The 27,229-nt window shown below is 40.9% G+C and overlaps 1 protein-coding gene across 1 annotated transcript in view; it reads right to left on the reverse strand.

The window, feature by feature from the left end:
* Window positions 1-780: 780 nt before the first annotated feature.
* DCAF5 (DDB1 and CUL4 associated factor 5) overlaps window positions 781-27,229 on the reverse strand; it is a 112,110-nt gene continuing 85,661 nt past the window's right edge. The window contains exons 7-9 of the mRNA XM_073348451.1: window positions 24,441-24,507; window positions 11,833-11,960; window positions 781-4,775 (exon numbers count right to left, since the gene is read on the reverse strand). Of these exons, the coding sequence (XP_073204552.1) occupies window positions 2,958-4,775; window positions 11,833-11,960; window positions 24,441-24,507 (2,013 nt within the window). The 3' untranslated portion in view covers window positions 781-2,957. The remainder of the gene's footprint in view (window positions 4,776-11,832; window positions 11,961-24,440; window positions 24,508-27,229) is intronic.

Below are 27,229 nucleotides of genomic sequence, written 5' to 3' on the forward strand. Positions count from 1 at the left end.
AGAAAAATATTGATATAGCACCTTTTATTCCCAAGTACAATTAGAGCTGATTAGAAAAGATTTAAAATCCTTAGATGAAAATGTTTTAAGTTACATGTTCATAAAGATTTTCCATTTTACACTAAAAATAGGATAAAATGCTTTTGAACGGGTCTCTCATATACACAGACCAGCACTAAAATTCTGGGGTGCAGGGCAGAAGTCAGGGATGCAGCAAACCAATGTAGGCTCAGAGACTGGCCTCTGATAGAAAGTGTTTTATTTGTTAATGTCCATGCAGAGCACACAGGACCTGGATTTTTTTTAAAAAGGGTCTTGGCAAGGAGATGCAGTGTCCTGGTACTAAAATGTATCCCTCTTGGAAGCATGGAGAGCTGAACTGATCATACTGGATTTGAAGCTGTGGTCCTAATGAACAGCAATGCTATCTAATCTCTGGTGAACAAGTGGTTAAATCTCAGCCCTACTTCCCCCCCTCCCCTAGCACAGGTGCTCAGATAAAGGGCTGAAAGTGTGATGGTTAGGGAATCATTGGAGAGTGTACATCTTGGGGAAGCCATAATGAGTCCCCACGCCTGAGGTTATAAAACAGAGCTGAACTTTGAGCCCTGGGGAGCTTTTCTTCTGTTTATAGTAAGAAAATAAATTTGAATTCTTAGTGTGTTACTTTCTAAGAAAAGACCTTGCTTATTGTAATGCTTTTCAGCGGAGTATTTGGTCAGGAATTCCAAGTATTTCATAGCACATGCACAGGAGGGGGGAAAAAGTGACTGTAAAGGATAAAAAAAAGTTTCCAATTTAATGAACTTTAAAAGATAGATTTTTTTGCTTTTGCAACCTTAAGATTTGGGCTTACAAAACCAGGATTTACAACAGTTTTTTTTTTTTTTCCAAAGTATAAACAAAGACACTCTAAGAAGCCATCTCAATTACAGCAATCTGAGTCCCACTATTACAGAAATGTTTTTCCACTGGTAAGATAGCAAAATATTAACACTTCCTTGATGCTACTTATACTTGTTTTGAAAACATTTCCCCCCTCCAATCTTCTTACATGCTTGTTAAATATTGTATCATTCACCATCAGAGTTTTCCCTTAGAAAAGCTGACCCTGACCGGGAGAGAGGAAATCATCTATGGCACATAATGGCTCTCCCCTCCTCCTAATTCATCAAGGTTTTTCAGTTCCCACAAGAGTAGCACATTCTTCTCCCTTCTCCTTCCCTCTCTCCTTCCATCATCCTTTCAGAAGCTCTCTCTGTCTTTCATTTTCTTTTTTCAGGGCATTTTACCTGTCCTCCAGGCAAGTGTATCTGTGAGGCAGTTACTCTGAAACCAGTGCTGGACCACAAGCTGAACAGAATGGTATTGCAAAAATGGCTTCCCAGACACAGTTCCTTATTCCTGAAAATCAGGCAGCCTTTGCTAGCACTTTCTAGCAACTACTAGATTCAGCAGAAGCATTTTTTTCTTTTATCAATGCTAACAGAACCAAACAAGTAATTTTTACTCCCTGTGTAACAGTTTTCTCTTTCCTCCCTAAATTCCTCTCATCTAATTGTGTGGGCAGTAGTACCATTGCCCCAGTACACCAAGCGTGCCAGGGCTGTTGGACTACTGCACTCTAGTAAAAACAGGGCCCAGCCAACATGACCCATCCTTCCAGGATGATAGACCAGCTTCACAGCGACAAGCTGCAAAGCCACCCCTCTCTGACACAAGACACCTCCTAAGTTTCAGCGTACCCACATTTAGGGGCAACTACTCTGAAAATAGCTCATACATACAAATACTTGTTGAGCTGGAATCCACAGGTCCAGCTGCAATTTCAATATTGCAGCATGGCAGAGGAAAAACCAACCATGTACTCCAATACCAGCCTATTTGCATAAGCTCTCTAGTGTGATGAATAAGACCAATTCTGATACAAATGAACAGCAAAATTGGAAAGGCTTGAAAAGTTGTATCAGATACATTATACATCCTTCCCTCCCTCCAATCTACAATAATCACCCTCTTTCTTTGATGGATTGCCTCTTGTAAGTACGCACACAGAAGGTAATGCTTTTGTTATACATCCCTGCATTCAGGGTCACACTCCAGTGACAATGAACCAAAGTATGCCAGGCATATTCAAGGGTCTTTTTCTGTGCCACATTTTAATGGCCTTTGATTGGAGTTGGGTCTACATCAATTCACACTTCTAACACCAAACATCAATATCTCAGCATAACGATGCAACTGTATTAACTTTTTTTTTTAAAAAAAGTAGAAAGGTATCAGAGGAACAGCCTAAGTTGATTTTGGAAAGAGGCTTGTTTCCTACACTTTTGTATTCATATTAAAATTACTTCACTGAAGTACATCAACGTAAGTGCTTTATGAAGTATCTCCACATACATAAACAAGGAGGATATTTTCAAAACATGTCTGACACTTCTTTACTTTCTGAAGTGGAATACGGGGCCAGAGCGCTTTTTCCCATTTGCTCCCCTTTTCTTTAAAGAACACACTACACACCACTACCAGTGTGGTCTAATTCAACAATCATCCTTCATGAGACCGTAAAGCCTGTAATGTATAACAACTATCAATATGCAAAAACTCCTTTTCAGCAGATTACTTACATTAACACCAGTCATATTAGGTGGCTGGCTGAACAAACAACACACGTTCACACAAGAATAAGTCAACTGTCTTAATAAGGATTTACTTTAACAGAACCTTGAATGGGTACACTATACTCAGTCTCATTATCAGAGAGTTGATTGGATTTTTATACAGCACGAGCCATAGGCAATCTAAAATAGACTCACTGAAGAATGGAATGGAGAGTCAGAAATGCAACATTTTAGACCCCAGCTCTAGGTGCCTTTAATACTTCCTGTTTTTCTTTTTTTAAGGAGAGAGCGAGCACGCACCCAAGAGAGTGTGTGCTAAACAGATGTTTTGATTTATCATGTTTTTAACTTCTTTTCTGATGAAGAATTCTCTGAATCTGTGTCTTCAAACTCTGCTCTGTGCCTTTTCAGTCCTCCAAGAGATTGAGAGCTCTCGCTGTCTATCAGATGCAAGTTGCTGATATCCTCTTTTGTCCCCACACTGTAACTGTTAGAGTCCATTTCAGACAGGCAACAGTCTTTGTGCAAGGTAACACCTGTCTGTACAATGTTGCCATTATCAGCATTTAAGTGTGATTGTAGTCCTTGGGTTACAGTCTCCTGCTCTCCAAATCTCTGTCCATTGTTGAAGTATGAAGGGCAAGGATGTAAGTGGCCATTATTGTGATTTACACAGGATGTCTCAAGGTTTCTGTCCTCACTGTCATCAGTTTGGTTTCTGGAGTAATGACCAGATCCACTACAGATGGCGGCAGCAGAGAGTGAATCCTTGGAAACAGCCAATGAGAGGTGGCTTGATGCTGGTTGACACTTCGGGCTGTTTTTCTGTACTAGAAGTCCTGCAGTTTGAGTGCATGGCTCTTCGGTACGACTACTTAGCCCTTTGCAGATTGCTTTTCCATTGAGCTTTTTAGTCTCAAAAGAATGTTCTGCAGACCCACTGCTGGTGTCTTGGGATGTGCTTTCTTGATCCTCCATCCGTCGCTGATTGTCGCGTTCGTGATCTTGACCATTACTAGAGTTTTCTACCATACCATATTCCTTTAAAGTTTCTTTGCTGTGGCTTTCAGTAGAAATATCTTGGGCACCTTGAGGAACTAATAAACTCAAGTTACCAGCATCTTCCTTATTTAATGAGGGTGCTGTACTGTGTCTTCCACTAGTTCCTGGTCTCCCCTCATCATTCTCCCCCTCTTCATGAGAGGATTCACCATCTTTACCAGTGGAATAGGATATATAAGAATATTGAAGCCATTTGTAAGCTTTGTAAATCTTTCTCTCTACTGATTCACTATCTGAGCAAGGAGAGGCCCTTTCTTTGAGGACCTCCATATTAGTGGAACTTCTTCCAGGTGAAGAAGCTGGAGAAGAAGAAAGGTCATCTACTTTAATCTGTGGGTAATCATAGATATCCTCACCTATGTAGGTGCTCACATTTTCTGGATTTGTACTAGTCCTCTCTTCCCTTTTCATTTTCTGTCGTCGTCTTAATGCATTGCGTTGACGTGTCGATGCACGTCTTTCATTCAATTCCTCTTCATCATCTGTGCTGCTACTACTGCTAGAACTGCTAGATTCATTCTCTTCAGGACTTGGGGACCTTGGCCGTGGGAAAAGGTCTGTGTCCAGTTCTGCCTCACAGGTATTCTCATCAGAATCAGACTCATTGGAAAGAGCCAGGAGACGTTTATCCTGATATCTTTTAAGTGCAGATAGCCTCTGTTGACGAGAAGCCACATCTTCTCTCGCTGGCGGAGATTCTGTTGATCTTAAGGTCCCTAAGTTATAGGCTGTTTCATCTGATTCTTCTGCCATTTGCGGTGGGGAGTGATGCAGAGAGGCAGAGGATTCGGATTCGCTATACCCGGAGCGTTCACTTACTCCAGCATGGAGCTGCAAGATGGTGCTTTCACTAAGGTCACTGTCGGAGTCAGAACTCCAGCCTTCAATCTCCCGACGCACGAGGGAGTCAAAGAATGCCATCATTCGTGGATCCTCCTGGACAGACTGGTTGGCATAATCATGGGACAGACCACTGCCACTGTTCAACACAAGACTAATGTACTCTTCATGAGTATAGAGGCAACGTGAATCATCCTCAATTCTACCATCCAGATCTCCTGTGCAGTCAGGCTGTTTATAAGGACTCCAGATCTGTAAAAGAGTGAAACAGAAGAATACATTGCATATTATATATATATATATATACACACACACACACTCACTCTCTCACTCTATTTTAAAATACATACTATTTAAAAGCATTTCAAATACTACAGCAGTACAAATGCAAAGATTATGATATATAAGATCATGTTTTAGACTTCACTGTCCCCCGCCTCCCAAACAAGAACTTATAGTACTTGGAGAACTGTTCCTTTCACCCAATTCCAGATTTTTTTTAAAAGGAATTTTTCCTCCCTTGGCAGCTCACATCACAAATCTCCAATAGTTTCGGTATTTCAGACTATAATATTTCTTGCAAACATCAGTGTTCTATTTTTGTATAAATAGGTGTTGCTCTCTCACTATGGGTAAGAATACTTTGTTGCCTACAGTACAGTCTAACCAATAACGAAGGCACTTGTTTCCCAGGAAACTAGGATCACTTGTAATGATGTGCGATGACATTTCATCCAGTTGCATATTATATGTATATCTGCTCAGTGATCAGGATGCTCAATGCATGCAGGTAAAAAGCTGGATATTACTAGTACATCTGCTAAACAGTCCTGAATTAAAAGGTTATGTGAGAGATTGACTTCCCCATCCCTCGATGCACCTGATGTCAAGGGACTGCAGCAGATCTAGTCAAAAAGATCCCCCACTCCTGCATTCCCATGAAAGAGAGGGAAGTAAGAATGTTTAGATACTTATTTACGCTAACTTTGAAGGGGAGCTGGGCAGTGATGTTGGGAAATTTAGTCAGTCAGTGTCAACAGTCTTGGCTATGCTACTGGTGCAGAGCCCAGTGCTACTAGAAGTTTTCTTGATGAAAGAACAGAATACCAGTTCTCTGTCGGGATCTAAGGATGCACTAGCTAATGCAATACTTAGATCCTCTCACCTCTTTCTTTTATTTCTAGATGGAGAAGCAACAAGACTAAAGCATTAATCTGGACTCTGACACTAACCACTATCACCTGGCTAATGATTAATATAAGTCCAATATTATAATTATGTATATATGTATTGTAGACAGAGCTGGTAGCAGCCCCTATACTCAGAGTTGCCCAGTGCTGCCATTGCAAAGACCCAATTTTCAGTCCCTTAGAATGCTCCTAAACTAATTGTTTGGGCTGCAAGTTTCCATGCTGGGTGTCTGCCTCAGACTGAAGTTTTTTTGGGAAAAGTTATAGAAAAAGTGGTTGAGCCATTTCCCAGAAAGAACAGGAAAAACTATACTGGTTTTGCCCATGTTAAAAAAAATGTTTACAACAATGATTTCATGGAGAAACTTGAGAACCTACATCCTTAGCAAGAATTTTAAATTTGTCAAAGAGGGAGGCTGTGTTAGGGATGTGCCTTTTGCTGTTCCTGTGAAAAGTGTCCAAATTTGGCCAAGTTATGAGCCTTTGAAATATTTCAGTTTGTAAATGCTTAGTGGAGACTCGTTAGAATTTGGCAGATAAATTCTCTGCCGATTCCATCTGTACTGAGCATGCTCCATCCTGTACCACATGCCTACTGGACTGCCATGGGCGGCGGGTGTCATAGGCTGGGGGAGGCTGTGCCTCCCCAAATGGCATGACCCTGCCCACACTCTGCCACCAGGCCTCCCCCTCCTGCTTTGCATGACTCCAGTCTCCCTATGTGGTAGCCCTGGCTTGGGCCGTGCCACCTGCCCTTCTTCCTGGCGCTCTGGGGCCCAAGGCCATGCCAACAAACCTCCTGGCACTCCTGGGATGGGGCCGCGCCGCCCCTCTCTCCCAGTGCTCTGGGGCTGGAGCTGCACCGCCCTCCCTCCTGGGGCAAGGCCTGTGGCCACAGTGAAAGGGCTCTGGGCTCCAGCGGGGGGCTGGGGGAAACATGGAAGGGGTGGAGCCTCGGGTGCAAGGGAACCCAGCCGGCGGTTCACTTGCCACCCATGCAACAGAGCAATGGAGCATCCCAGAGCTGCTGCTCCTTGCAGCCAAGGGCCATTGGAATTGGGAGCAGGGAGACTGAGGGTATGTCTACACAGCAAAAAAACTCAACAAATCTGCAGTTGGTCCATGCCAGCCAACTCTGGTTCACATGGCTTGGGCTGTGGGACTGTTTCATTGCTGTGTAGAATTCTGGGCTTGGGCTGGATCTGGGGCTCTCTAGGACCTCCCAGAACTTGGGCTCCACCCTGAGCCCAGATGGCTACGCAGTAATGAAACACCCCTACAGTTTTGAATTTTTGAATTACAGGGACTTTTGAATTTCTTCCCCCAAAATATGCCTGCCTGTAAAGAACAGGAACTAGGTCCCAAGCAGTGAAAGAAAACTGATCTGGCCTGCTCTTGTGAAAGTGTCTCTGGAGGAATCTCTCCTGGTTCAGGAGCAATTGGGGCAGAGTTTCCCTTGTGGAACCTGAACTGGGTTTCTTCATAAACAAAATGCCTTGGCCTTTAGCCTGTCCTGTCTGGGTGACTACCACACTGAGGGATGTGGAACAAATGAAGATAATAAGCTTGGCAGGTAACAATCCCTAAAAGAATTCATCTCCCAGTAGAAAGAGGAGAGGAGAGGAGACAAACACTACTCCCAAATTTTGGTTTTAAAACCTGGGAGGGCAACAGATAGCTGAGTGCAGAATTATCTGCTTGATCAGGGACAAGGAAGCTTGGGATGATCATGCAAAGGGCGTAATTGAGCACTGGAGCTCTACTTACAAGTCTGAGCTGCCTTTGTTATTCACAGGAAGAGAAATGCAGCCCCAAGTGTCTCAGACTTGGGGAGAGGTCATAATCCAGGAAAATCCATGAGGTACTGCACATAATTTATATACCATGTCAAAATAACTGAAAAAAAGTTATGTTCTTAATGTAAGTGAAAATAATTAGAGCCACCTGACTACATCAGATTATCCTACCAAGCAGCAGCAGATAGCCATGTAGACATTGGCTTGTCACCACAGAAACAAGGGTGAAAAGATTTTCCTATACTTGACACACTGGTAATTTTCAAACAAGTGGAACATCACCACTCATTCTCAAACACCAAAGCTGCTATTCATTTTAGGATTTAATGCAAAAATGGCATTCATTTTTAAAACTCTCCCTGGACTCGCTTTAGTTTGTGTCCTATGGACAGTCCCTCTGTACACCCAGCATCCCCTGCCCAGCTTGACAGACCTCCTCTCTGGTTTCACAGGTGCTGGTGGGAGTGCCTCATCTGCATCTCTCTGTGTCAGACCATTTTTTCATTCTGTCATTTAATTGTAAAGGATTGCAGTTTGTAGGAAAGATGTTACTCTAAATAAAACTGCAAAGAGCAGCTATGAAACCAGTACCTTAACTCACTTCTACACTCTTCAAAACTATGTCCTCCCTTCAGAAACCTGCACTTGGAAAGAGAGAGCTATACCCAGGGGGTAATGCATCCAGCACTTCCTCTCTGGTAATATGGATTCAAACACACTTTAATCCTGAGCAAAATGAGCATGATGGGGCTCAATCAGGGCTGTCTGAAGTACTCTGGGTTTAACTATACCCTCAAAATAAACATCCAGATTTGAATTTAAAGCTTCTTACGTGCCATGTTTTCAGGTCTGGTGAACATCAAAAGTCCAAGCCAATGAGATACAGTCAAGTGGGTTCATTTTAAAAATCAAAGGCCAAAGCCACCCCTGGAGTAAAACCACTGATTTTATTAGAGTTAAGACAGAGATTAATTTGGCCTTCATTTGGGACCCAGCACTAAAATAGCAAGTGTGTTGGCAGAAGTGCATGGGAATCTCAAATAGCTGGTCTGTATTATACCTAGATGTTGGTATTGAAGTAAGGCACTGCTAACAAGTGCTAAATTTAGTAAAGCTAGTCTAAAAATTAAAACCCAAACAATTACTTGTATCCACATTTTAACTCATCACAGACCTCCTATAGCTGAGGAAATAGAACACTAGTCAATAGCTGAAAGGTTGTCTTTACATCTTCATTTAAAAAAATATAAAACAAGGATTTTTTCGAGTGGTAGTGAAGGGAAGGGAAGAGCTTTTAAGAAAGATTTGAAAACCAGTTTTAGAGGTCAGTTGTACATCTTCCCTCTCACTTGTAATATCATGACATCCCTGGGGCAGCTACAGCAATTACTTAAATGAAAAAGTCACAATAGGAAAAGATATACATTTTTGAGAGGCTTTAACGCAATAAAAAACTCTCATCTTTTCCATCCACCTGTTTGGTCTGCTTCTGCCCTCCACATGCATCTCTGCCACCTGGTCCTTTTCTTCCTCTTCTCCCCGGACAGACTAACTGGCTGCCTTTTTTCCTGGACATCATTCCCTCTGGTAGTTCCTGAAGCTTCTCATCCAAATACATAGCATGGACCCTTAGCAGAAGGAGCTAAATTGACTTTACCTTCTTACAGGCAGCTGCTTTTATTGGCCACCAGGCTTTTCTTTGCAATGAAGAGCCTGGACACTTGTAACAGGAACTGGAAACCAGGAGAAGCAACCAGCACCATGTAACCTACCTACTTTCCATGATGAGCAATTGCTCTGCAGATCAGTTTGATAACTGCTGCATGTAAGATGGTACCTCTACTAGGTTAGCAACCTTCACATGCAGTACTGCACTGCAGACCTCAGCACTGGAAATGAGCTCAAATGCTGGCAACAGACTTGAACTCAAGTCGTGCTGGCCCCTAAATGAGAAGGATAATTAGCTGAGCCAGACCGATGATGTACAACAACCAAAGGGCAAGAAGTTCTGCCTTTTTCATGTGTGGAGTTGCCTGGATTTTACTAAACTTTTCCCCCCCCAACTTGTGATCTTAAAGGCTTCAGTTTTTTCAAAACAGATAAGTAAGTTCCGTCACACATACTGTGACAACAGAAATTGTCTTTTAAAGGAAGCGCTGGAGCAGAGAGGTCTTTGAAAGAGTTACACAACCTAAGAATGAACACTTAACCGAATCAAGCTTTTAATCATTAGACAAAGAGGAAAAAAAAAAGAGTACACAAAAGCAACACAGGGGATGTGTTTATGCCAAAGTTAATCCAACAGACTAAGCACAGTCATGCAGGAAGGATTCACAGGGTAAAGGGTCAATATATCCCAAATCCAAAAGAGGGACTTTAGACTGTATGAATTAAGTTCACAGAGCCAAAAATTCCTCTGGCAGAATTGCGTTTAAATAGAAACAGGCAGTCTGTTAGAAATTGAAAGTCAATACGCTTCTAAAGACTATACAACAGACTTTGTCAAAATCCATATTTAGGATGATGCAATCCAGATATTTTCTTTTGTTTTAAATACACACACAAAAGTCTCTCAGGAGAATATAAATGAAAATGGAAACAAAGAAGAGGAGGAGAGTGGAGGTGCAAAACTAAAAAAAGTGTCACAAAAAGACACGAAGAAGAAAGTGGAACTAGGATAAGATTCTAAAGGCTGTTAATAGTTGGAATGTGAATGAAGCGGATAGGGATGAGACGTGGCCCAAATCCTTGGGAGCATGGCCCAATGCCCAACTTGCAGACTATTAAAACATTTATTGGCAGGGTAAAGGTTAATTTGTAACTGACTAAAAGCATTTAGTTATACTCAAACAACCGCCATTACAGCCACCTGCACTCAAGAATGTTACAAAGCCATTCAGCAAATGGTTTGAAGCAGGATCAGTTTTCATGGTTAGAAATTTGGTCAGTCTAGGTCTGTCAACAGGAATAGTGAAACAGAATTACTTATTTCCATTGCAGTGGCATGCAAAGCATGGGAAGTGCTGTACAAACACCTAGGACAACTCAGGAACAGAAGCCAACTTATCTTATGCCCCCCCCACAAGAGAAGTACTTGATAGCAAAATAGGATATACCTCTGCATTCCATGTAGTTTCTGATAGGCACCGGCCTTCTGAAAATTCTACACATTTTTAAATGCAGACTACAGAGAAGAGACAATTCTAACATCTAGCAATGTCCATCCCCTCTTGAATACATACAAAGATATGGTAACTTATACAGCTCCACTTATTCATGTTGTCATTGTACAAGCACTTAATACGCTTTTGTGAAAAATTCGAAATGGACCCAGGAGGTAGTACCTGGGTGGGATATAGGCTAAGGTTCAGTTGTACTGAACCCTTCCAGGATGTTCTCATGAAATTTCAGCCCAAAATGTCAGAAATCATATGAGATAACTGATCATACGACATTTCTGCCAGTTCGGGCCAAACTCTCTTGAGACTTTAGATATGCTCCAAATAAAACTGGAAAATAGGTTCCTTTTTCTTCAGGTCCAAGCAGGAACCAAACCATGGGGGAAGATTCAAATCCACAAAATTCAGATCTGACCCTATGCCCCCACACCATTTGAAATTCAAAGGGATTTAGACTGAAAATTGGACTTTTGCCAGTCTCTAATAAAACACTATATTTAACTGAAAAAAATCTGCTATTAAAAAAAGTAGAGACAACATCAAACATCAGGAACATGGCACTGGTGTAATATGGATTCAAATATATGGAAAAAAAATGTGGCCCAAATTAAAGAGTTGGGTAAAAGACAAATGATATCTACTTGATAGGCTAGCCAACTTGAGCCATTGCCTTCAGAACACTGCTGCCAAACAGCAGCACTTGCTGATGATCAGCTAAGGGCTGCAGATCACGTGGTGCTAACTGTTGTTCTGTATCCAGATGCTAAATTAAATTATATTAAAAAAAAAAAAGAGCTAAGAAACCCCCACACAGACATTTTCCTAATGTTACTTTTCTATGTATGCAATTGCTGTTGTTGCCACAGGAATATGATTGCAAATGGCAGGGTATTATGAAGGGGAGAGTGTCCATAAGACAGACAAACATTAAAACATAGTCCATACTATGAGAACCCCTGCTGTGAAGTCATGACAACTCATGGGACACACGCCCTGTTTTGGGCCAGACAGATAAAGGGGCTAGCCCTCTTGGCATCAAACCTTGGCGGGGGTGGGTGGGTGAGTCATTAACAAAACTAAGGTGCTGTTTCAATATCAGTTTTTAAAAGGAAAAATGTATTTATGACAATGACTGTTCTCTTACCTTTATAATCTTTTCAACACCAGAGGAGCAAATCATGTAGGTATGGGGATTAAACCGGACCTGGTTTACAATTGACCGATGACCTTTCAACACCATAAAGGCACCATTAACAACCCTGCCGATCCCACCTAGTTAAACAGAAGAAAGAAGAAGGGAAATGAATTGGAGCACACTATATGTAACAATTCATCTTAACTATACTCTGTAACTCTTGGGTTGACAAATAGAATATCAAATCTCCACATAAAAGTTACTACAGAAAGAATGCTGCTTCACTGAGGACTATACCTCCAGCAAATCTGTCCTTGGAGACTACACACTTAACCTCCTAAATAAAAAATATGGGAAGTTTTAGAACTCTGGGATAAGTGTGATAAACGTATTCATCTCATATAAAAGAACAGCAACATATTTAATTGAACTGCAAGTGAAGCTGGCTTGTTTGAAGCAGAAGACCAAGAGTCTAAGTTTGAGGCAGAGATAAATTCACAGATTGGTTCACCAATCATTGTGCCTTCCTTTATCAGTGGTAAAGATTGCAAGATAATTTGCAGGTAATGAAATGGAGCAAAAGAGCATTGTTCCACTGGGTGTGATTCCTTGTCATGAGGCAAAGGAGGTAATCCACACTGGCTACACAAAGGGGAGTGCCAGAAAACAATGGTAGTACCTGTAAGGTCCTACATTAGTGACTCACATTTAAGTGTGAGAAGCTCTCTGTATTTTATTAGGTCTAGTTCCCAATGACAGCTTTTCACAGATTTGATTCTTCAGTGTATTTATATGTAAGTATAATTGTTTTGAGAACACGCACTTGCATGTTTAAATAAGGAAATGTCATAATGAAGAATGTGAGCAAAAACAGCACTGTTCTTTAAAAGTCAAAAATGAAAACAACTACAGAGGAAGGAAAATGATCTATCAAAATATAACTCCTGAGGTCAAAATACATCTTTTAGAAAGCTGAACGTGGTTTACTGAGCTATGCTGCCTGCAGCAATCCTAACTTAAAAAAACAAACAAACCAACCAACCAAAAACCACCCCCCAAAACCCCAAAAAACAAAAAAACCCAAACCCACAACATACACAGCTTGCTTGTTAGGTTTAAACTGAACTGCCTTTTCCCCTAAGTGGCTCTGCTCATCAGGTTTCTTTCCCCCTTTGTCCCCATATTTGAGCTACTTCAGAACAAATATGGTACTGTAGTTCGATTCCTATGTTGTCCTAATTAACTAGCAACATTTTCTCCTGAAATGGAGAGTAGTGAAATTTCCATCAAATGGCCATTTTCTGTAGGAAAAGCTGCACTGACACTAAATGGCAGCCAGGCTGCGGGGGAACCAAAACCAAACAATCTCAAATACAGCTTTTATAGCAGCCTTCCTTTGTAGCTTACGTGAATAGCATGGAACATGTATTCTCCCTTAGTGAAAGCTTTCATCAGCTGATTTCTATTCCTCTACCCCAGAAAGCTCACCTCTCAATCTGGCAATGCATAAATGAGGGACACAATGTGTGACAAGAACAACCCAGAATGAGAAGGACACAAAATTACTTGATTTAAAATGTAGGATTTATTCCATTTATGTAAATAACTCTTTCCATAACTTCAGTTTCATGGTACTTTATTTCTGGCAGAAGGACTTTTCAATGGTAAAAGTGAAGGGATGTTAAATCTGTGAGACACAATTAACTTTGGGACTAGAATGAACATACCACATTTGAGATGTATGCATGAAAGAAAGAGGCCATAAATTATTTTTAAAAAAACAAAACAGCAAGACAGAGACAGCCTTCAAAACTTACAAAATGGTAAGACCTCTAGTAACCTGAGAAATTTGCAAAGTTCTTTCTCCTCACCTACATCTCTTCTTGGGCAGTCACCAAATTGAACAAGGTGACATTTCAACTCATTTCGGCAAGTCTCCACAGAAAATACCAGTTATGACCCTCACCCTTTTCATGGTATTGTCCATGCTAGACATTCATGATCACATTCGTTCATGCAACTTGCCTTATTTCTATGGCATTCTTTCCAACCAAATCACAACTGTCAATCATTAGCATGCATCAGGCCAATTGTGCAAGGTTACACCAAGTGCATTTCTTGAAGTTCTTATCTTAGCTTGGTGGACAAACATTCCAGAAAAAAGCCTTAGGAGTAAAAAGGCAGAAGCTGCTCAGTAAATGTTTCCAGTACAAGTGATGCCTAGAAGGCAAGCTTTAAACCGTTCACTGATTCTACACACTGGCTACTTGAACACACTGTAGTACAAGATTCAGGTCTGATATTGGGAAATGCTTTGCAGAGGATTAGGAATGCTCCTAAGAGTCAGGCACTAGAAGTAAAACGGGAAAAGGAAGGATGGTCTTGCGGTTAAAACACAGGCTTGCAAGTCAGACACCTTGGGCTCTATTCCCAGGCTTGTCACAGGCTTCTTCCATGCCCTTGAGCAAGTCACTTCACTATGAGCCTCAGCTTCCTCATCTGTAATATGGTTATAATAGTTATTTACCTCAGAGTTATTCTGAAGATTAGTATTTGTAAAGTATATTGAGAGCTCTGGATGGAGAACAACATGTAAATGCAAAAGATCTTAAATACATGGGCATCCAGAACTTCACAGCTGTCACTATGCTGCAAAGTGTGGCCACTCAGAAATTCAGTGGCAATGGGAAAGGATCTCCAGTCATTCTGCTCCAAAACTGGAAGTCCTTATCATTTCAGCTAACAGAGACTCCACTTGCTGGATCAGACTCATCTAGCTAATCTAGTCCAGTATCCTGTGGCCAGTATCAAATGCTTCAGAGGAAGATGGAAGAAAGCCTAAAATGGACAATTACAGAAATATTTCCCCGTGAGCAGGTTATTCTAACCCTATCAGTTAACGGTAAGCTTATGCTTCCCAACACAAATGTTTATATCTCTTACAGTAATCTTTTTATACCCTCCAAATGTTACTGATGAGATTGTTACCTCTTGTGACTTATGGGGCTATCCAAAAATTCATGGTCTTGTAGGTTGTTCCAGTTAGGGTGAGAAACTGGAGAGAGTCGGGTATTTCTTTGATGCAATTTTGTTTATTTACAAAAAAAATATACATAAAGTACTATTTCTCTGAATACAAGAGAAATCAAATGGGACAGTTCATTTGCTCGCTGTTCTAAGCCTGCCTTTCCAGCCAGCACTCTGTGCCCAAAAAGCTCTTTTCTAGCTTTCCCTCAGGGCCACATTACCAGCACTTCTGTTACTCTTTGCTTGGATTTCTCTCCGCTTCTGTCACTGTTCTGTTTTTCAATCTCACGTACACACTCTTACTCAAACAATGCCTAGCTGAGCTCCTGCCCATATAATTCAAAATTCCTGAGTGGCCTTCGATGTGCCTTCATTTTGGCAATAGACATGGGCCTGTGTTTGGGGTAGTGGCCACTTAACTGTTTCAGTCACCTGATTCCAATGGCTTCTTTACATTTATCTTGAACGTAAAGTGGCAGTTACACTGGACTCATAGCAAGGTTTAGTTCAACCCATAAGAATAGCTATACTGCATCAGACCAAAGGTCCATCTAGTCCAGTATCCTGTCTTCCGACAGTGGCCAATGCCAGGTGCCCCAGAGGGAATGAACAGAACAGGTAATCAAGTAATCCATTCCCTGTCACCCATTCCAAGCTTCTGGCAAAACCCATAAACACGATTCTCATCCATTTATGTGTCGTATATGTCAGTTTGCTCCAGCACTTTGTTTTCACACAGCTCAGTCTCTGACAGTGGTGAAGGCTAATGCAAACAAGTTATTTAGCTTTACTGTAATGTACTAATGCTCTAATCAGTCCTTTTACTCCATAGTGATCTGGCAGACTCAATTCTAATAGGGTTTCATCTTCTAGTATACTTAGATTTTGGGAGGTTTTGGTGATTAGTGGTTCGAATTCCTAACTCCATCTTTAGTTTTATTTGCCATAGTTTGCTTCTTTCTGTTGGCTTCACTTGGACTGGACTTCTGTTTTATGGAGGACAACCGTTTGGCCAGAATAACCTCTTGTATTATGCCATTTGACTACACAGATTTTTTTTTCCCCCTTGCTGCCCTTATTTCTTTTTTGTTCAAGGGTATGCAGACCTTCTGTGACTGACTCTGCACGGTAATTTCAATATTCTTGTGTAATTATAGTATACATATAAACTGCTTCTATTTTGAGTCTGATGATTTAATTTCCACACTTTTGACTTGAGGGTGTTTTTGATTAGCTTCCTTATTTTTTTTAAATCCTCCTTTCTGAAAGTTTAGAATCAAAAAGTTTAACTTGCTTTTTATAGGATCCTTCCCATGAAGACTGTAAGTTTAGTTGTACTGTTGTCACTGTTACTCAGTGGCTCAACAGGGCTGGTAGCTACTTTTTGATCTACTTCTACCTCCTCCTACATGTTACTCAAAACTAGAGTCCATAATAGGTCTCCTTTTGTATGCTCCAAAACTAGCTGCTCCAAAGGAAGAAATGTTTAATTATGATTAATTATTATTATTTGTATTACCATAGCACCTAGTAGCTATAGTGTCCCAACATATTGGACTCATTTCTGAGAGTGGTGCAAGCACAGGGTTTATGAGACAAAGCTGGGTATTTCGGATTACATTCAGCAGAAGGCAATGGAAAATGGACTAACCAGCTTGGTTTAATTTTACATTATTATAGCAGAGTTTAATTCTTCTAGCACTGAGTTAATTTCTCTATGCTAGAGACCCTGGATTACAAATCTGAACAAAAAAAATTCTACAGGCTAATTATAGTTGTATTTAAATATCTTCAATTTCCTAGATGTTTTTTAAATGGCTAACGCAATAATATTTTATGAAATATGTCTGGACTCTAGTTGTAGACAAAAGGTAATGCTAACCTGCAATGTGAATCTAGTAGGTGTCTAACAACACAACAAAGGAGTTGGAATTAGGCCTGTTTTTATAATCTGTACGAATTATCTGGAAGAAGGGATTTAACAGTAGGGAAATAAAATCCACTGATAATAAATTATGCAGTGCTGCAAATATCAGTTTGGACAGAAACACCACAGTCAGGGCATGAAATACCAAAGTGAGATTACACATAGAAACATGCATGCCAATACATTCAGGAAATGCTGTTAAACATATTGAAGGGAAGAGATATACTTGGAAAGCAGTAATGCCAACCAAGAGCTACAGGTGGTAGTACCCACAAATTAGATAGGAGTTTGAAATGCCACATAGTATTGGGAAGGAATTAAGATTTTTGGACCACACAACCAGAAGTATCACTGAGGAACCTATAACAATCTAGAATGGAGAGGAGTTACTCAGGTGTAATGGGATGAACATAAGTAACAGATTGTCTGATTAGCTGGAAAAATGACCTAGTGTTGGAAGTCTACTAAAATGTGGAATAGTCTGAAAAGTAATGGAAGCCCCATTACTCAAATAGTTTAAAATTGGACAAGGCTCTGGAGAACTTACTGCAGGGAACAATCCTCCACTGGCCTCTTGAGGACAAACTGAGTGACCTAACAAAGTCTTTTCCGTCTAAAACTTAAAAAAAAAAAAAAAAAAAAAAATCCACTCATTCATATAAGGTAGAGTGACATTCCAGAGACAAACATGTAACTTCATACAAGCCTTGTGAATTATTCAAAGTGCTGAAAACTAGCGAGAAGGGCCAGATGTTCACAGCTGCTGCCAGTTTGCCACAGAACACCATTAATCTGTAATACATGGCACTGCAGTAGCAAGCCAATTTAAATTAATTTGTTTTTCCATTAATAATACTCTGGGCCACTTTGTGCCTTTAGGGCACAGCCCTGTATTTGAGTTGTATAATGCTAGGGGGAATCCATGGAGGGACTGTATCTTCAGGAGTCATGTGGTGTGGGGAATGGTGATAGTAAGGAAGGACCATAGCCTTGCCTGAACTCCTCCCCAAGAATAAGTAGGACACAGGTAATGAGATTAGACATATTTCCTGCAAGGGGGGAGAAGAGAAGTCCAGGTAAAACATCCTAAATTCTTCCTTCTCCCCACTCCCTTGTGCACCCATGAAGGGGACAGGCACAGACTGGCTCTTTGTATGTTAGCAAACACCTCTGTTTCTAGTTTTAAAAATACATGGCTTCCCATTTGCAAAGAACAAGCACACACACACACACACAAATAAAAAACAAACCAGATACACACAGCATGGACCAGACCCTTGTGTGTATAACAAACAAAAAAAACCAAAACAACCCCAAACCAAAATACTACGCAAAGGGAAGTTAAGCAAAAAACTGGGGTTTCTATTCTATCTCTTCTAGAGAGTGGGATTTAATAGTCTATAATGCGGACAAAGTGGAGGCCTGGAGAGGTTTTGAAATCCACAGGGAAATCTCAGACTGAAACATCTATAGAGAGTGGAGGCTTCTGCACAGAGGGTCAGTCCCTGTGCAATACTGTGCCCTGCCATGGGAGAAGAGTTTCCTCTGGGATGTTGGCGCTGGAGGCTCCCGATCACTCTTTGAACAACCAACCCACCCCACAACAAACCACATGCTTGACAGTCTGCAGGTGCAGAGGAGGACTTGAAGGAACGAACGCTGACAATCAAGGTTAATTCCTCAGGATATTTCCTAATGGGTTTTCCAGGGGGATTGTCATGTGGAGCAGCCCCTCCACCCTCACTAGAATACCAGACCATCTAAATTGCATTTGCTGTACCTGGGATGGGAAGGGGGAGTATGATGCTATATAAGATCAGCTTCTCCCTCCAACAAATTTTATGGCCAATTATTCAGGATTTCTACACATTTCAGGAAGTTGCAGGGGATAACATGGATCTAGCACGAGTTATAAGTATCTCTTGGGAACAGCTCTTGTGAAACAGGCAAACAACATTAACAGGGTTATTTTTTACTGATTAGTGTGACTGGAATGTAGGTGGGCTGGACAATTTGATGATAAATTTTTTTTTACTTTTCCCCTTGGGATGTTTCAAGTAAGTCCCACCCTAAATGATCCAGCTCAGCATTCTTCACCAATGCAATTAGCAATTTTCATTTTAAGTGGTTAAGTCGCTGAAATCACTTCCTAGCCCCTAGGGGAAGGGCCAGGCCTATAAATGAAGATATGCTAGAAAGTGAACTTTCTATCGCACAATGGAATTTGATTTCAGTACCAAGGAATTGGTGTTTGCTTCTTACTGTCAACTTCATTGGGAAACTCCAGCATCACTTGCCAGCAAGAACATATGATTTAAAAAAGTTACAGTAAAAATCACTGTCTAGATTCAAGGCTGCATCTACCTCAGGATTCTTTGTTGCTAAAAGCTGTCGGCACCTCATCTACACTAGCCTCTTGTTACACTGGTGGAGCAGAACAAGCAGCCAAGGAAAGAGTTATTACTGAAATAAACTGGAAACAATTTGGAAAAGCAACACACACCCTTTACATTCACTCTTCTCTTCTGTCAGGAGAAACACCGTCTGCTGGTGCTTTTAGCTATATAGTTCTCAAAAAAGTTATATATGCTTTTAGCTATACAGTTCTCTTAGCACATTGTTGGCACCATAAAAATTAACAACTTTTCAGAATGCTCTTCCTGAAGTTAAAAGAACAAATCTTGTGAAGTTATAAGGTGGAAAATAAATTATTTTTCTTGGATGTGGAAGTGCCAAAGACCCTAAGCATTAATGCAAATGGACATATTACAGGCATACACAGTGGTTGCCAAAGAATTCAGCACAATGAAGAGAAAAAGACAGGAGACTGAATTCTGGGGCAACCAAAATGGTAATTGTTGGGTATTTATGTTTCTCTTCCCTTTCTGTTCTCAGTGTTATCCTCACTTTTGAAAATATGTATTAAAATTATTTTAATGCTGGTGAAAGGACCTAGAATGACAGTCCTGGATGCTGCAACTTCTATTGGATACAGCAGTACAAGCTGCCCAACAATGCCTCCATTCTGGAGGATGTCCTCTCTGAACAGCATCTGCCTTTGCAGCCCACTCAGGATTTGCCTTCTCTCCCAAGAAAGCCAACAAGGGCTTGTTAATGATAGTTGAGGTGGTAGTTTGTGCAATATGGACAAGTTTTGGTAACCTGAGGTGGATTCAAACCAGGGAAAATGGATTTATATCAATCACCAGTTGTGTGAGACACAACAGACTTTTTAAATTTAAAGTGTTTCAGAGTACATTCCCATGGGATTAGATCACTTCCCGCCCCCCCAAAAAAACCTCCACTAATCATGTTGGGACTTGGAGAGCTTAAAGCACAAACTTGTCTCCAATGCAATAAAATCTTGCCATCTAATACTTCAAGCATGAAGAGCTGTTTGCATTTGCAATGACATTGCAAAAAAGGGAAGAAAAATTGCATAAGTCGTGCTGAAAACTGCCACAATTAGTTTAGTAACTGGACCACAATGACAGGCCTGTTACTGCCAGCAGTTACAGAGTTACAGTCAAAGATGGTATTAAGGGAGATTTGGAAATGCAGTTTGCTGTTCTGATTTATTAAGCAGCTCAAAAGTCTGGTAACAGTCATTTCAATTAAATAACTCAGTGATCATCTGATCACCTTCTCCAACCACAAAATAATAAAATTCCTGTTTTTAAAACAGCTTCTCGGAGTGATATTTAAAACACACACACACACATCCCACCGTGGTTTTGGTAAATTCTGTTGAAAAACCACAAACAGTTAAACAAGGTTCTAACAGTCTTGCTGAGCAGCATGGGTGAGGCCTACATCTCACCTCACTTCAGCCTTCCTCACTGCCAATAGAAACTTGTAGAAATACTGGATTTGGTCACCCAAATAAATGACCAATGTCCCAGCATAGTGCTAGGGTGCCCTGTGCTGCAGGAAATGCTATCCATCAGAAGAAAGATAAAACTGAGGCTCTGCCCACTTGTACCCTTCGATGAGGAATCCATAGCTTTAATGAGGGAATTAGCTAAAAAACTCACCAAGCCACTAATGATTATTTCTGAATAGTAACTGAGAACTGGATAGGAACTGGGGATGTAGGGAAAGCACAGGACCAAATGTTCCACCATCTTCAAGGAGGGAGGGAAAAGGTGAAGGAAGTGTGATTGCTGGCACTTATACATGTATATTACATTATCCCTATTAAAAATGATCAAACATATAGGGAGAAAGTTGGAAAAACGCTTTTAAGCTTCCTAACTATTGTATCGTCACTTAAGTCTCGCAAGGTAAGCAATGAAAGCCCCCGTTGTGTGGGGCATTTAAAACTAGGCTGAACAAATCACTGGAGAGCTTACTGTGGAGCGGGGAATGACCCAGCCTGCCCACTGGGGAAACATCTCTAAACTACAATTATTTGCAAGAGTAGCAGAGTTTGTTCCAGTATCCTGGAAAGGTGCCAACACAAGTAGTTACACTGCACATACAGAAGAACCTCAGAGGTTGTTCATAACTCTGAACTAAACGTTATGGTGGTTCTTTCAAAAGTTTACAACTGAACATTGACTCAATACAGCTTTGAAACTTTACTATGCAGAAGAAAAATACTGCTTTTAAGCATCTTAATTTAAATGAAACAAACATAAAAAGTGTCTTTAGTTTACAAAAATTTGACAAGGTTTCCTTTCCTTTTTTTTTTTTATTATTTTTTTTTTTAAAAAGTCTTTTACGTTTAACTATGTTTAGTAGTTTTACTGTTGTTGGTTTTTCTGGTCTCTGATGCTTCCTGACTGTGTACTTGGGGGGAGGGATAGTTCAGTGGTTTGAGCATTGGCCTGCTAAACCCAGGGTTGTGAGTTCAATCCTTGAGGGGGCCATTTAGGGATCTGGTGCAAAAATTGGGGATTGGTCTTGCTTCAAGCAGGGGGTTGGACTAGATGACCTCCTGAAGTCCCTTCCAACCCTCACCTTCTATGATTCTATACTTCCGGTTCCAAATGAGGTTACTGCCTCCCCTAATCTGCTGTCGAGTAATGCTATGAGCTGTTAAACAGCTATCATCACTTTCCACTCCTGAAGTGGCTACATTTTGGTAATGAGTGAAGTTCTCCGTATTTAGTAATTCTGAAAAGCAATTTTAGGCTTGCAAAAAGGTACCATATCATACACAATTCATCAGTACTGCTCCCTTAAATGTGTGTTAATAGAAATATGTCTCAAATCAATTAAAGAGGGCTCATAACTCAGCTGTAGTCATCTCTTTACTAAAAATACCAATAATTAGAAGAGTACAGTACAGTACATTATTTGTAAAACTTTAATTCATAACATTTGTGTTTGCCATCACTCTATCTTATTGGATCATGGGCATACAGACAGACACTTCTTAAGACTCGTATTGGAGGCCAGAAACTGAGCAGGAGGGAATTTCCTGTATTAGCTTAGGTGGTGTGAGGTGAAAAAGGCCTCAGCACGCCCGTGGAAGGAGATTTTTTAAAATTAAATAAAAGTAAATGTTGGTAATTTTTGTAGTCAAACCCCACTCACTGGGTTGAAAAAACTGCCTTGCCAGTTTAGAAAATGCCTTTTATCACAACAAAGAAGACTACATAAATTCTGGAGAATTCTCCCACTCGCTCTTAGGTTGGAAGAAGGAGTGAGTGAAGAAGACAGATAACTACAGATCAGTTCATCCTAGATGAACTGGATGGCTGGCAAATTAATTACCACAGAAGCCAATATCCATAAGATGTATAATGGCCCCATTATTACTCATGAAAATCTTGAAGAGTCATTCTCAGATCAAATTCTGGAAATGTTCAATGGGTACATTAACATGCATCAGGGTTTAAAAACAGATTAGCAGCACAGGACAGTTAAATTGGGCCTCCTCAAGGGAGTGGCATAATATCAGCAAATAAAGTGATGCCTATATGAGATAGGAATGATTTACCAGCAAGAGTATGAGCTCAGCTAAAGTCTTCCAAAAAGGGAACCACTCAAGTTACAGGAGATCAAGATATACATACTCTATCTCGTGATTTTCTGATTACTGCATTTGACATTAAGCAATTAGTTTTGTAACGGAAGTGTTGAAAGCTTATACTACTCCTACCCTCAAGTTACAGTAAGAACTGTCAGGAAAATGAACAGGAGTACTTATGGCAGCTTAGAGACAAACACATTTATCTGAGCATAAGCTTTCATGGGCTAAAACCCACTTCCTCGGATGCATGCAGTGGAAAATACAGTAGGAAGATATACATATACACGCACCCAAACGCACACACACAGAGACCATGAAACACTGCGTGCATCCAATGAAGTAGGTTTTAGCCCACAAAAGCTTATGCCCAAATAAATTTGTTAGTCTCTAAGCTGCCACAAGTACTCCTGTTCTTTTTGCAGATACAGACTAACACCACTGCTACTCTGAAACCGGTCAGGAAAATGTTGACTAACATGACATGTTAATTTGTGCTAACTCTAGGTATCAGTCCTTGTACACAGGTGCTCATCTGCTCAGCACCAAGTTCAAGATTGTGTGGTTCACAGCCAATAGCTGAAGACAACGAACAGAGGGATGGATCCTCTAGATATTAGGGCCATCAGCATCCATTGCCAGAGAAAAGCAGTATCCTGAATCCAGGAACTGACGGATAAGTAAAGGAAGAGTATATGAACAGGCCTATTTTAGAATATAAAAGTGTAATTTAGAATCTACACATATTTTCTCTTACTAATTTCAAATAGCTGTTTTAAACCAAAAAGTTACACAGGAAAATGAGGAGAGAGATCTCCTAGAGAAAGGATGAGAGAGTCAGAGGAAAAGAGTTAAGTCAAAGGAAAAGGCAGGGCAAATCCATATAATCCTGGTAAAGAGACGTTAATATCTTTGAATTTCTATGGTCTAAACATAGTCATCAGTTTTTTATCCCAATAAAGTAGATTATTATATAGAATCAAGTTTAATAACCAGTCCAAAATTAAGAGGCCTCATTTTCTCCAAAGTTCTCCAGTTTGCTGAGCCTTTTATGATCTACTCTCCCTAGCTCTCATAATTCACTGTACCTGAACAGCTTTTAAGAATAAAATAAAAACTTGGCAATTTACTTTTAAGGCAAGTTATCTGCTGCATTACTATGTAACTGTAGCACAGGAAGGCATCTTCTTATTAGTGTATGTGCAAAGTGCCTCACGTGGCACATGGCCAGGATTCATCACCGAATTTGGTCCGCAGGTTGGATCATTAGCTTCCCCAACTTGAGCCAAGTACTGACAGGGAGTGGGCGTGAATGCTGATCCCTGCCCCCAGCAAAATATGTCATACTTAGTTGTATTCTATATAAATAAGGTACACATTTTCAACAGTGAGGGTTAATAACTGAAGCAGTTCAAAGGAAGTGGTAGATTCTCCAAACACTTGACATCTTTAAATCAAGAGTCAACGTCTTTCTAAAAAGATATGTTCTAGATTAAGCACAACTCAATGCAACGGAGAGACTGGGTGAAGTTCTAGGGCCTACATTATGCAAAAGGTCAGGCTAGAATAGAGTATATGAGGGTCCCTTGTGGCCTCAATCTATAATACAGTAGGATACTGTGTGATATTTTGAGAGGTACCTAATATTTAACACTAGTATTCGTCAGATTCCCCATACAAGCTTACCTGCTTCTGGATCCGGAGGAATTCTCCACATGTATAAGTTGAAGTCATCAGAGCCAGAGAGGATGTACTATTAGAAATAAAAATAAATAAAGCAAATTACAGGTGAGGCATCACTTGAATTAGGTTCTCTTTCTTAAAAGTGAATTGAGAGAATTCCAGCTGTTTGGTCATGACTTTTAGAACTTCAAAAGTTTTACTTCTCTTTGTGTCTGGACAGGCTGCTGCCCCAACTAGGAATCACAGAACTCTGGACACAAAAGGACGAGAGTTCGAAGCAAGCGTCTGCTGTCCATGTTTTATTTTTGGTCTGCTACGGAGTCTAGCCTCCAAAGCAGAGATGGATGTAGACCAAAATCCCAGACCCAACCACCCGAACTTTGAGCTCTCACCTTTTCCTAAACTCAAAATTGTTCATCCTCAGACACCACCAGCATCTAGGATGTGCCATATATTCAACCACCACCACCTGCACCACTGATGCCTTTATGAAGATTATCATGAAAAGTCAAATCACTGTTGCCAAGAATCATCTTGCTATTAGTCACTAGAGGGAAAATGACCAAATCTAGTTCTCTCTTCTTAAATTTCAGGCAACGCTGCAAATATGAGTTTATCACAATACTGTACTTTTTTTTTGGTTTATAGTTTTGCTGGGGAGAAGGTTACAAACAGCACCTCCTTTCAGCAGCCTATAATGGATGAACAAATGCTTTACAGGGGAGTCGCATCTTACGCAGTGGTTAGCTTCTAAAGTCAGTGCATAAGGCGAAAATCATGTATAGTCAAAATTACCCTTGAAAATCCCTTAAATTGCCCATAAAGTACAGTACTGTATACACTCCATCACATTAAGATTAGGATCAGCATCCATAGTGCTACGTATCCGTGAGAACGTAAGCCTCGTGTACGTGGCCCTGAAACAGCGAATCACACCTTGATCGAGAGGTTGGAGGTGGTACTGGGGGGGAAGAAAGACTACTTCAACGTCATTATGCACAAACCAGAGTGCCGCAGGGTGGCCAGGAACATTCTCTATGATCAGCAACACTTTAAAGTCAAGACCTTTCTCTTCGAGGTACCGCTTGAGCTCCGGAATGAAACACTTGTGGAACCAATCCAGAAATAATGCTGCCGTCACCCAGCCTTTTTATTTGATTGCCAGAACACAGGCAGGAGATTTTTGTTCTTGCCTTTTAGGGCCCGGGGATTTGCAGCCCTGTAGAGCAAGCCTGGCTTTATTAAATGCCCAGACACATTGCCACACAACAGTCATAAGGTCTTTAGCTGTTTTGAAGCCAGGGGCCTATCTTTCTGATTTCGAAGTGTAAGTGCAGTTGGGCATTTTTTTCCAGAAGAGCCCAATCTCATCAGCATTAAAAGCTTGTTCCGGAAGCTAGCCCTTTTCTTCTATGATTTTCTTTAATTGTTCGGGGTAGGCTTTTGCTGCCTCTTCATTGGCAGATGCAGCTTCACCAGTAGTCTGCATGTTTTTGAGGTTGAAGCGGTTCCTAAAACTGTTAAGCCAACCTTGGCTGGCTTTGAATTCCTTCTCATCAGAATGCCGTCCCTCTTCAGCTGGAGGTTTGAACAGTGTGTAGAGGCTAAGAGCCTTTTCTCGCAACGTGTTGCCATCGATAAGCACACGTTTACGGTTCATGTCTTCCAGCCATAAGTTTAATGCCTTTTCAGTTTTCACTCAAGTCTTATCATGCACCTGGCTTGTCACCTTAGCAGTTATTGGAGCACTTGATGCCACGGCTTGACGAATTTCTCTCTTGAATCTTGATGGCATGGATGCTAGATTCGTTGTGGCCATATTTACGCGCCGCGTTGGAGACCGACATACCGTCTCTCAATAAGTCCAACACAGCCAGTGTTTTCCTCCAGTGTTGGAACAGATCGCCGTTTCTTCAGTTGAGCACCAGATGAAGTAGTTGGCTTGCATTTAGGGGCCAAGTTGTATGAAAAATGTGTACAGTATCTTTAAACACTAGAATCACACTCAGCAAGGCGAGATGCTCACACTATGAGAGGCACGCAGGAACTGAGACCGACTGAGGGACCAGCAGATTCACGTCTCCCATCTCATGCTCACTCCGGGGCATACGCTCATTGAATGGAATGGTGGGCTGAATCGCCCACACTATCTACACGTATCTTGTTATTTTTCTTTTTTTTTTTGCCGAGCGCGTACAGTTGAATTTGCGTAAGTTAAATGCGTGTATGATGCAACTCACCTGTACACGAAGGCACATTGCACATTACTTTATGTATTCCCTTCTTTGTTGCATACTGCACCTTTGCACTATGACTCTGATGTGTCACTTTATGAAAATATGCTTATGATATGGATGAGACATAACAGATATACATTATGCAAGATAGCTCATATGAGATATCATTGGAAAGGTTATGATTTACTGAATGTGATTATCCAATTTGTATGCATGTATAATTTCTGTATCTGAAGTTAGGAATATTAACTATGAATCTGTATTTCAAATGTGTTACTTTGGGCATCGACCCCAATTAGCCCTTCAGGGGCAACAATGGAAAAGCCAGACACGGCTAATGGGCCATTAGCAGAGACAATGGACTGTGAAAGGACTTAGTCTTCCTGTGGACGCTCCGAACAGCCTACAAGTAATGGTGGCTACAGCCCTGCAGAGAAATGGGTCTGAGTCACCTGGTACTGGACCCACCCCTTGGAATGCCAGTGATCTTCCACTGGGAGACAAAGAGCTATATAAGGCAGGGGAGTGACATCACTGAGGTTCTCCTCTGCCTCC

Source organism: Lepidochelys kempii, chromosome 6 (genome assembly GCF_965140265.1).
Source record: "Lepidochelys kempii isolate rLepKem1 chromosome 6, rLepKem1.hap2, whole genome shotgun sequence".
Classification (NCBI taxonomy): Eukaryota; Metazoa; Chordata; order Testudines; family Cheloniidae; genus Lepidochelys; species Lepidochelys kempii.